The sequence below is a fragment of the Pholis gunnellus genome, assembly GCF_910591455.1.
Source record: "Pholis gunnellus genome assembly, chromosome: 5".
Lineage (NCBI taxonomy): Eukaryota > Metazoa > Chordata > Actinopteri > Perciformes > Pholidae > Pholis > Pholis gunnellus.
In genome coordinates, this window is record NC_136531.1 from 8,949,665 (window position 1) to 8,962,115 (window position 12,451).

General features: G+C 43.7%; 1 protein-coding gene across 1 annotated transcript in view; it reads left to right on the forward strand.

The window, feature by feature from the left end:
* Positions 1-2,969: 2,969 nt before the first annotated feature.
* znf827 (zinc finger protein 827) overlaps positions 2,970-12,451 on the forward strand; it is a 60,201-nt gene continuing 50,719 nt past the window's right edge. Inside the window, exon 1 of the mRNA XM_079160280.1 lies at positions 2,970-3,107. Within this exon, the coding sequence (XP_079016406.1) occupies positions 3,065-3,107 (43 nt within the window). The 5' untranslated portion in view covers positions 2,970-3,064. The remainder of the gene's footprint in view (positions 3,108-12,451) is intronic.

Sequence of the window (12,451 nt, forward strand, 5' to 3'; positions counted from 1 at the left end):
CGTTAGAAAAACAGACACATATGAACAGCATTTAACGTGGTGTTATTTAGGGGGTTTACAGTGAAAGCCATTTTGAATTAGCGTATAGTGTAAAGTGTTCCAGCTGGGAAACTTGAGCGCTGTCGCTGGTAATATAGCTGGAGCACTCTTCCCCGGAGCAATAAGAAATGACCTTTAGGTTCAACCCCCGGGTGAGGTCATGGCAGTGTTGCCTACTATCAGCAGACTGCCCCGTTGCCAGCATTACCTCAGCTGCCTGGCATTGTCCGGGTCAGAGAACAGGCTGTGACCTCCCTGTGGTGACCAAACACCATCAAGACAAACACTTATAGTCTAGTATAGATTATATAGTTTATGAAAATGTGTTGGTGGAAATGATGGCACCGTGCAGAAGTTTAAGATTTGCATCTGAAATAAGTCAGCCTGGTAACTGAAGTTTGATATTACATGGAGTTTGCAACCATTAATTACCACTAATGTGGTGTAATAAGCAAAGGCTGGACACACAGAGCAAGATTTAGCACTGATTAAGCCATCCAGCAGAACAATTTCTGCCTCCCTGGGATTGTTAATACAAAATCTGTCTGCATAAATTTCACTCTCAGAAATCTAGAGACCCACAAAACAACGGCATTCATCTGTTATTTCATTAAGATGTACAAACCAGAGCTGCTGCATTGCAATGATTTAGTAGGATATTACAATTATTGTTCCCACTGCACTAGATTTTATAGACATGGCCACTGATCTGAACCAGAAAATGTTTATGTATGCTCTCATAGTCACCTTTTTGATAATCTTATTTCTAGCTTATCTGTGCACCAGCATAACTTCACAAACACACGTATGACCAAACTGTTTAATTATAAACTCTTCGTCTAAGTTGAATGTTGTACCAGCAGTAGATATCTAAGTACTTTTCCCCTAGAGTACTTAGAGAAATCATCTCAAGGTCCTGCCATATGCATATTTTGTGCTGACAGAAAAAAAAGACAATGTGCAAGAAAGGCAAAAACCAAAAAGGATTTAACCTTTCCCTTGTAGCAGCTCATCCAGTCTTTGGTCAGAGCACCTGTCCATGGACCATCCGTCTGCAGATGAAGGCGAGAAGCACAGCTGTCTAGACAAACACATTCACACTATTTAGATTGTAATGTAAACCCTTACTAACATAACCCTTAATCCTCTCCACAAATGAAAAACCTAATGGGATGTCTTAATCATTTCATGCAGGAGATGCAATAAAATATTACTCCTTTTCTATTTGTGGAACATGTTTGTCCACTCTCCTCCTGATAGGCCCCATTTAATCATGTTGTTCTGTTTCCTAATTAGCAGAAATGCAAAGTGTCTTTGTCACCTGTGGACAGCCAAGAGGGCTAATTTAGGCTTTTCACTAATTGCCACGGTAACGAGCCTCCTGCGCCTCCGCTGGGGGTGGGTGGAAGGCATGGCAGGAGAAGGACTGGAGGATGGAAGGATGGAGGGATGAAGACACAGCTCTCCTCACACACGGCCGAGGTGTGAAAGAACGCGGCAGGCCAACAGAACGCAGCCTGGAGGAGTCCAACAGCAGGGAGTGGGGGACAGCCTGCGCTGTGAAAAAGCCCCAACACCCAGCTGAGAGGGAGGAGGATTCAGCTCTGGCCAGTTTTGGTCTCTCAACTTTGATGAGGAGATGACTACATTGGGGTTTTTGATAATTGCTGGACATTTTTCTGACACTGACACCTGTTATTGTCCCCCACCTGATTTGATGCTGGTTTCCCCACACAATGTACTTTTTTTTTTATTACTGTTCTTTTAATAGACAAATTGTAGGTCTAACTCAGCAGGCAGTTTTTAAATTAGCAGCTTGACATGTATGAAGCCTGTGTGTGAGAAGCGGGGGTAGGAGGAGGTGATGACAGATTTAAACCAAATTAAAACATAGGATGTTTGATCATGATTGTGTTTTTGTTATTAGTCAATCAACAGTTGAAGCGCTTAGTTGTTTTTCCTTATGCAACGTTTTATAGTTTAGCAGCAATCATGGTGAAATGGCAGCCTAATAGAAACTTTTCTGGGGAAGGAGTGGATGTAAAAAGCCAAAGGCTTGACATTTCTTCCTCTTTAAGTATATAAATACTGTGGATTTACTATAATAATACTAATATAGTTACACAATATTAGCATTAAAGTACATAGCACCATATTTTGTATGTAACTTTGCAAAATCAGGGTGTAAAAACATTAGTCAACATTAGCCTACAAAAATTCAATTTCAACATCAAATGTTTTACATTGCTGCAATTGGGATTCTCATCTTTAATTAAGATACAGATTAGGTTACAGTGGTGTATTGTCTGTTTCGCGAAAGCAAGCTAAATGCACGTTTACCATGCCTCTGCGTTATGTATTCATAGCGTCTAAATTGACGTGTACATTCACATTTGTATCATTCGCATTACTGCATAAATTATTATCGTCACTCACCATTACATTATTTTTTAAGTTAATTAAATAGATTCCGTTAACGTAATTCGACTCGATCAGTGTGGTCTCTCCCTCTGCTGATTTATACCCTCTTTGCCTTTTTTTTTTTTTTTTTTTTTTTTCAAATACATTTTCTTTTCAGCAATACACCCTGAAAGCTCGGGGGCACCTTGTCCGTCCGCTGCTCTCGGGGGCGAGCTCCTCGAATGTGTGCGTGTGCGCGCAAAGAGCGTGTTTGAGTCTGTATGTGTGTGTGTGAGTGACTGTATGTGTGTGTGTGTGAGTGTGTGCGCGCGCGTGCGTGTGGCTGCTCTGCTGTTGCTGCCCTTTGATCCCTGCATTAGTGTTAGTTAGGGGCTCGGAGACACACTTGCACCGAGAGCAGCCATAGTCAAGACACGGCAACAACAACAGCGGCACCTCCTCCGCCTGTGTTCCCATTCCCCCCCCAACAATACACTTTAAACCGAGCAAAGCCAGGTGCACGACCAAGTCCCTGCCATCACTGGCGCCTCCAGTCTCAATGGGAAAAACCTTTTTTCTTCTTATCCCTAAACAAGGACGAGAATGTGATTAAAAACGGGGGAAAATGCCAAGGAGGAAGCAGGAGCAACCCAAGCGCCTGCCTTCACGTAAGTCCTTCACTCGATTTGTTCACATTTTTTTGTAACGGCTCTCCGGGTATGTTTTGCGCAGTAGTTTAGGGTTAAAGAGGTGAAACAGACAAAAGACACGGCGTAGGTTATTTCTCCCTTTTTAGGTCCGAAGCGAGGCAGCCATGTTGTTGGCGATGGGTAACGGTAGCTAGGCAGTGAGTGGATAAACGATACGTGGCTTTATTAAAGAGTACAATCGATAGAGGTCCGGTTCCGCTAAAGGTTGCGGTCAGTGGGCATGTGTGTCGGTTGTGTGTGGAGCAATAATGGCCGAGCGTTTTTCCCCGTATTGTGTTCGCCACTCTGCTATGTCGCTTTTCGGGTAAGAAAGGGGAGGATCTGGGAGTCTGGCCGCAATAAAATGAAGGGTCAGTCGGATCAGACAAGCCAGAGTCTGGCTCCCCGTACCCTAGTGTTCCTAGTTAGCAATAGCGCTATCTAGCAACGCTCGGTAAACTTCATTTCCTCGGCGATAAACGTGCAACTTTCGCCTCATAGTTTTTTTTTTTTGCTGCTTCGAAAAATCGCGGAACCGAATTTGTTCGCGCTTGTTTGTCGTCGACTTTTAAAAAGTGTGTAGAGATTTTATGTTCTTCTTCTTCCCCCTAACCTCAACCTCGATATATATATATATATATTTGTTTTTCCCCCCCTCTACCCCTCCCAGTCTGCATGCAGGCTATGTCAGAGCCATGGTCGGTCACCTGAAGTTCAGGGTTTTTCCCCCCCTTCCCTTTTGCAGCCATTCATTGCAGACAGACTACGATCAATAACGCAGTTAGAAAAAGGGAAACGACAGTTTATGCGTCTCTACTACGTTGCTTGAATCAACGCCGTGCCGCACCAGGAACCTATCAATCCACTGTAGTCGTTTTTTTTTGGTTTGGGAGGTTGATTCACTTTTGTACATTTGACCCTCCGTATCTTTGGGATGTTCGTATTGTGCTTTATCAGTCCAGATAATGAAACGCTGCGATAGCACACAGCGGCCACTAGAGGATCGCTCAGACGGTGTAGTGGGCAGTGACAACGATCATTAAAGGGATTGTCCGAGAGTGACATTTCCCTGCTCAATACGCGCGGAAGCAAACAGCTCAATTAGTCATATTGGTATGCAAATGTAGTGAATAATTGGGTGATTCATCTTTAAATCTTGATGCATTTATCTTATGACACTATCTTCTTCATTTCTTAAATGTCAGAGCATGCCAGCTGTTCATCACAGCCAGCCACCATGACACAAAAACAGGCACTAAGTTGTGTCTCTTACTCAGTTTAGCTTTCATGGCTTTTGTTTCATTTGAAAGGGTTTTCGAGTAATGAATGAGTTCCTGTGGCACCTGTCACAGTTTTAATATGTCTGGCGCATTAAATCAATGTACACTATGGAGTTGTTATCCCCGTAGCTTCACACCACAATATATGTATACATATATACACAAATGCTGTTTGTTTTGTAGTAATACCTCGGGTAGAACTTGGGAAATAGCATGGGTTGGCTTTAAAGTGACAGTGGTAAGTGATTGTGAGTGTGTGTGTGTGTGTGTGTGTGTTACTGAGTGACAGGGAGATTTGGACAGTGATATGCGGCATAAGGAGAATGTAAGCTATGATTTTGAACTACACAGAACAGGGTTATCTATCTATATATATATATATATATATATATATATACAGTATATCCTTTATCTATAAACAGCTTTTGTTTTTTGTTGCAGCTTTTTTACTAGAAACAGCAGAAGACAGTCATCATTTAGAGAACTTGTCCACTGACTGTTTTCCTCATCAGTTACCAAAATATGTGTTTTATGAAGTGTATTAAGAGTGCAGTACATGCAGTTTTCAGTACCTGAATTCCCCTTGTTGACAGTCATACACTTGTTTATGATTAGATGCAGAATACAATACAGAGTACATTAGGGCTCACTGATTCTTTGACAAGCTGTACTTTCTTCTTCCAAATAAGAAAACTAGTGTCGTCGTTAGTTGGAGTGAGTTATTGTGTTGCAGGGCTTAACACTAACTTCTCAAAGAGGCAGCAGCATTTGGTGGCTGAAACTGAAAAATGATGGTTGCAGTTATACATCCGCTTCATAATGACAGTGTAACGAAATAATTGTGTTTTAATCAGAAGTGTTAATCTGTTAACATGTAACTGTCCGCTCTCGATTCCTGGTTTGCAAAGTTCCGTTTGTGCAGCTTTCGTCATGTTTTACACAGATCCCAGATCAGCTTGTCCATCATCTCAACTTTCAGAGATGATTTCAGATTTAATTTTGTTGTCTAGATTACACAATATCATGTGTAGTTGCCCACCTAAGCTAATGGCAACTGGTTGTCCATTTCAACAACGTACCCTGGAGTTTATTTCTGTAAAGACATTGTAGCACATTGTTGACAGGTTGTGTTTATTAAAGCTGTATTCACGCAGCGTCCTCATCATACTTTCTGGATCAGTCAAACACGGAGCCCAATATTTTCTGTCTTTTAGGCAAGAAGACCAAAGATGGCCCGTGTCAACCTTTCAATTAATCTGCTTTGTAATTGGTCTGGAGCGAAAATAGCCTTCACCCACGTATCTGAAACCATGTCCTCCTGTGTCGGCACTGTGCTGGAGCGCTGCTGCGCCCGTGTTCCTGGGTTGAAATGAAAGCCCCCTTTTTCTGATTTTTAGGAGTTGTTTTCCTCCTCAGTCAACAAACTGTCACAGGAAAGTATGAATTTGTCAGAAGCTTTTTGCGCTTTGTTTCGGATCTTCCCACTCTAGAATGGAAGTGTCACCTCATGCCATTTGCTGTCAGTCTGTGTGTTTTCATTATTCAGCCAACAACACCCTGGTGGTGTGCCAGCCAACGAGCACAATATCGAGCTCCAAATCTCTTCATCTGTGGTGAAAAAGGGCAAGCTAATACACTGGCTTTAATGCTGGAGGTGCTTTATCTTAGCACAGACCCAGATATATGGGTTGTGTAGCCCGGTGTGTGTGCGCACTGTCCTATTGTCTGTGGCACAGCTTGTGAGAGGAGACTATTCCTTAAGTGTGTGTGTGTGTGTGCACAGCACGCACATGCAAAAGTGAAAGTGTGTACGTGTGTGTGTGTGTGTGTGTGTGCGGGTACATAAGCCAGCTATGGAGGTCACGGTACAGTATGGCGCCTTCACTCTGACAAGTAAACATGACCTTTGGTGCCACAATGAAAACTGCCATTCTTTATGACCTTGCAGCGTGTTATTGTTTGTGTAATTTTTACTGCCTTATTACTCACTCTTTAGAGTTAGGGTTAGTGGAAATGCTTGTAAGGTTTACAGTTTTGTGTTTGGGACTTTTGTGATTAAAAAAAAAAAAAGACATTAAATAAGTCAGAATAGGCCTAAATATTCAGTGTTGTTTTGGTATATTATGTTGATATTATAGCCGATGTTCCCTTTAACCTCAACCAATCATTCGTCGTGTCCTCAGAAGTCTTTAGAAGTAAATTGGTGAGTATGTTAAACATATAGACTGAGAGGGAGTCCATATCATAAGGATCACGACCTTAAGTGTATTGGGGGGGGGGGGGGGGGGGACATTTGTATTCTGCTTCCTCTTAGAAATCTCGAAACGTAACATTTCCAGACAGATATGTGCTCCTCCTCACTGGGTGGCTCTGTACCTGACTGTAATGGCGGGTCACTGGCTCCCTTCCACTTGCTATGATTATAATGACCTTGGTGGGGCTGGGGCTTGAAAAACATTGGATTAAGGGGAGAGGAAAATTAGAGGAGGTTTCCATTTCGCTCTTGGCATAAAATTTGTGGGGAATTTCTGCCAAGAATCCTGTCCCGTCCCCCCCCACCCCACCCACACCTCCCCTTTAAGTTGATGGGACTTGGGTGCTCTGGCGGTGTCGGGCGAGTGGAGCTCAAGCGAATAATGATACACAGGCTTTAACTTAGAAATGAATTAAAGGGCAGGGGAAAGGTGGTGGATACACACTAACAGAGAGCAGAGAAACCTGCTTTCATTGAACATTCAGGGGCCAAACTCTTTGTCTTTTGTGTTTTTTGCTTGATGGTGAATGAAAACCCTGATGTGAAGAAACAGGTAGTTGGATGAGGGTTAACGGGCCTGGCTCAGCCTCGGGGTGTGGATCTTATACACCAACGTTAACCTCATTCGCTCCTTTAGACAACTGGCCAGGCCGATGAGCGCTGGCTGGTTTATCATCACGATATCAATGATGCATTCTTAGTTAATTCAACTTAAAAATAAATGTCACTTCAGAATCAAAGCTCTGGGTGGGTCTGTATGTTACCCACGAATAACACGTAAGAGACGTTTTCTCAGAATTGCCTCTTTCGCGTTGCCGTTGAATAATTCATTTGAATTTGAGTGCCCATTTATTCTCACATAGCACCTTGTAGTGTCACTGGAGAACTAGGCTAATGCCTGGAATTGAATATCGGAGAAGATCCTCGTACGGTGGTGAATATCACAACAACTTTTGTTAAGTGTTGGTTAAGTTGTCTAAAGTGTCTGGTACTTTGTCCATCATTACACTGAACGTAGCTGTTAAAGGAGACTCTACCCGTTTTTTATTTCACTCTAGCTAGATTTTCACCACCCATTCAGGAATTCAAGGCCACTTTCCTCGTCTTTACGATAGCACAGAGAATGTAGCGCTGATGCAGACTGCAGAGCAAACTTTGTGTCTCATACTTGTCATTTATCCACTTTGTATTTTAAAGCTCGCCTCTAGAGATGTCAAAGCCCAAAACAACTTCCTGATCCCTAATAACTCTCAGCTCAAAAATAATGGCATAATAATGTCAGTAAAATTGGATTTTTATGTCAGGACTATAAGTTTAAAGATTCACAACTGTGTTGTTTCAGGGCATAGTTTTTGTCAGGGTGATAACCGTATGTGTGTATATACTGTGTGTGTGTGTGTGTGTATATATATATATATATATATATATATATATATATATATATATATATATATATATAATTGTTCCGTTCAGGACTTTAGCCTCAGTGAGTGCTGTGAACGTAATAAGTGCAGTCTGTGTCTACCTTGTTTTACCCAAGTTATTTGTGATATTGAGCTTTATAAATAACATGGACTTGATTTATACTCCTGAATTGTTGCTCTTACAAATTTTCTTGATAAGAAAATGTTTGAGTTCACTCGAAGGATCAACAATTGTGCTTTCAGTAGAAGAGCCCGTGAAGTGTTTACATGTGCATGTAAGAGGCTGAAGTCTAAAGCAACTCGCCCCACGTTTTAGGTTGCTCACATATTTAATGGCAAAGCAACAAATAAGTGACAAAACATCTTTATTGAGAGAAAAATAATCTTGTGCTTCCAAGCTTTTCGCATTTGTTTAATTGTTGAATATCATTACGTGCCAAAAATGATGTTTATATGTGTACAGCGGGAGTTTGGCAGGCAGGTTTTGTTGTATATTTAATCAGAATAGTTTTTGAATACCAACTGAAATGGGTTTGTAGCACCGGTTATCAAAAGCTGTCAAACTAAAGTTGCTACTGAATGCTTGGTCACATTCTGGGTGTAGTTTACTTTTGCCAGATTTATGGCTTTCTTTTATTCATGTCCTGCTGTTTCTTTGTGTAGGCATACAGCTGTAAACACTAAACAGTGATGCAGCTAAGTTATTTGAAATAATAATAAAAAGTACTAAACTTTTTGCATTTACCAGTGATGGTGGAGAAAACATTCGAATACTTGCTCTTTCTAGTTTTATTAGTTGTCTGCTTGCATCTTTAAAAAGTATATTCTGATACTCTACTCCCCAGTTTAGTTCAAATTGTAACTTTCAAAAATCTTGAGTCTCAGATGAAATTGTGATTTATCTTGTTCAGCATATGGCTGCAAGTTATTCACTTTGATAACAATGACTTAAGTTCAAATTCACTGTGGAAATGTATTTCTTTCTTCAGATGCGTTTGTTGTTTCAAAGTGCATTTTCTGAGCGCAGAGCCAGGTAGCCGTGTTGGTCCTAATACCTCCAGTACAGTACCTGCCTGTCTGCCTGCTCTCAATCAGATCCCCCCTCTGTGTGGAATGGAAGTGCCTCAGCCTTGGTAACGATTTTTCCCCGTGTTGACAAGTCACAACATGGAGATCTACAGCTCGGAGAGCAGCCCTTTGGCTACGCAGAGCCCTGCTTGCACTGAGTAATAGCAATCTCACAGGAGTAGCAGGCTTTCAGCTGGCAGCAGTTCATACGGAACAGCTCGCCGGTGCAGCTGGGAAAGACAGAGCAGAGTGGAGAGGGAGAGAGGAGCTGGTGGTGGTGGTGGTGGTAGCAGTGGAGATGGAGGGAGGGAGGAAGTGGAGAGGAAGAGCTGTTAAGAGCTTTGGGCGGTTTCTCTGTTGTTGTACCACACAAGTGCATCCAGGCCCTGCAGGACAAGCCTTTAACAGGCATGAGGGATGGAGAGCATGAGAGAAGAGGAGAGGAGGAGGAGGCGGCGGTGGTGGTGGTGGTGGTGGTGGAGAAGGTGGAGAAGGTGGAGGAGGAGGAGGAGGAGGAGGTACTGGTCTGGGGAGCTGAAGCCGGCCAGTCGTGCCAGACGCTCACTCTAAACAGGGATGTGATTTATTGTTGGACTCCGTCTCACGTTTCACTCCTAGAAAGACACAAAATTGTACATTGTGCGGAGATAAAGTACTTCCTAAATTGTGATGGAAAGACCGTCGCCTGTGGGCTGTGAGGAGTTTTTTTTGGGAGCACTTTAACTAATGCGTGAAATTCCACGTCTTTAGCATGCGATGGCATCTGATTTAAGTATTTTTCTGGCTATGGATTCTGCTATGACTATTGCTTTTTGACTGTCCCTACAGACCTCCTGCTTGTATAGAGTATTGTACGCTAACTGTCCATAAAGAAACGTAGTAATCCAGTGCAGTTCATCGGGAGTATGTATATTTTGCTAGGGGACAAAATTAAAATGGCTTTTGGCCAACTCGTTGATCTTTGTCGCCTTCGCTGAATGCTCTCTGCACAGCGCAGTGCTATGAGATGACCTCACTTCCTGTGTGGGTAGAGTAGGGCAGGAGGCCTTTTACACACACACAAGCACACCGATTCTCCCTCTCTCTCTCTCTCTCTCTCTCTCTCTCTCTCTCTCTCTCTCTCTCTCTCTTTCTCTCAAGCACCGCCTGGCTCCAGTTAGCCTGTGGTGCACTAGCCGGGCTAACACCTCTCTCCTCTTGGTGTGGAAGTGTTTCCACATTGCACATTTAGGCCGTCAAGAGCAAAGCACAGGCTAATGTCTTCAACTAGCCGCGCTAACAGCTGTGTGTCTGCAGCTTTTTGGGGAAGTAGGATCAGTTTTATAGGGAGATTAAAAGTACGGGGGGTGGGGGGTCTGTTACAGACACAGGATAGTAGGACCATAAGGCAGTGACAGCTCTCTAGGGAAACAATATATCACCTCTAATAGGAGAGTGGAAGTGTTTGGCTCCGGGACAAAAATCCTGAGAAGTTAAAATCATTGATGTGATGTCATCTCGGAGAAAGCCATTGTCAGTGGCGTGTGAGGTTATTTTGATGCTGGAAATGCAGGTGAGCGTCTTGACTAATTCAGTGTCGTAGAGGAGGCTTCCCCATTTGCACAATGTGGTCGCAGCATCTCCCAGCGCATTAAAAGGAAACAATGTGACTCGGGTCTCATCCTTTATTGTCATTGTTTACCAAGGGCATTTGGTCACTTGGTTTTGTCCTTGCGATGCTAATGAGATTAGCTAATCAGTGGATATTTCACTCTGAGTGAGGAGCCTTGTAGTTTATGGTGCCTGTAAGCACCCCAAGCATACTAGGAGCGAAATGAAGCTGGACAAATTAGCAGACCGAGATCATGAATGATGGTTGTAGGGTAGCGAGCTATTCTAAAAAATCGGCTGAATCCGATTGCCCCGTGTGTTCCCACTCCCCACGAGGTATTTTGAATGGGGGCCATGTTGGTTCAGATTGCCATGTCATTAATCCCTCGTACTCTACAGGGGAGTGGTCAGCGGCAGATGTATTTGCACTTCCTCCAGAAGGTTTTCTAGATTAGAACAAATCCTCCCAGAAAAAAAACCGTTTAAAAACCTCATTTGGCACGCACAGCCAGACTTTGTGCTCATAGCTCGCCAAAGACAGCCATCCCTCCCTCTACATCTCATTCTCTCTGACTCCCCTGATTTATTTTTTATTTTTATCCCCCCCACACCTTGTGGTTCTCAGAGCTTAGCCCCATGTCGATTTTGGACAGGGCAGTGTAATTGTTTGGAAACTCGGGTTCTGGCATTTGCATGTAGCAAAGCAGCCACTTTTCCAGTTTTCAGTGGTTTGACCTTGTTGTACCTGCCAGCCAGAGATGAGATCATCAGAAGAGTAGACGAGGAGCTGACATCTCTCCTCCACCTACCCGTGGCTTTAAGTGATGGTTGTCATAGCAATCATTATGCCACAGAACAGACTCGGTGGGTGAAGGATGGCTTTGAATGCGACAGCCTCGGGTCACAACCTGGTTATGACGGAACAGACAGACCAATGAGGGCTGGCTGCAGCAGTACGCGGGCTGAACGAGCTAAACAGCCGCATACATCGCGTGTCAAGTTCATATAGATTTCAGTTGTGTGTGTGTGTGTGTGTGTGTGTGTGTTGGGGGGGAGGGGGGGGGGGGGGGGGGGGGGGGGGGGGGGGCGCAGTACAATTACTGAGGAAATTGTCTTTATACCTTGAAGAAAGCGAGGCAGGTATTGGTTGTAAACGGAAAGCAGCATGGGGCGAACAATGCCTTTCGTTCCCATCAGCTGCCCTGGCCAGCATTTAACATGGAGATTGGAAACGGAATAAGCCCCCCCCCCCCCATTCTCCCTGGACCTGCATGTAAATGAGGTTAGCGGTTAGCATTTCCTGCTGTGCCACAGCAATTCTTCTCCCTCTCTCTTGCTCCCTCTTTTTCCTTTTTTTTTTTTTTTATAAATAATGGCCTGAAAGTGCTCCCCCTTTCCTGTGGTAGGGACCGGGACCAATCCTGATTAGTGTCCCTGTCCTAAGTGACAGGCTAAAATCCAAGCAGGCACTGCCTCGGGCGCCTCTGCCAAGCAGCCGTCAAAGCAATACCACCATAAAAAAAGGCATCTTTCCCCCCCCCCTCCCCCCCTTCAATTCTCCAGATTCCCTCCCTCTTTCGTCTTCCTCGCTCCTCTGCTCATTCTCCCTCGCCACCCATTCCAAGTGTCTCTAATAGACACTGCCTCCATCGCTCGAACACACTGTCCCCTTACATACATGCATGCACATATAGAATTACCTCTCAC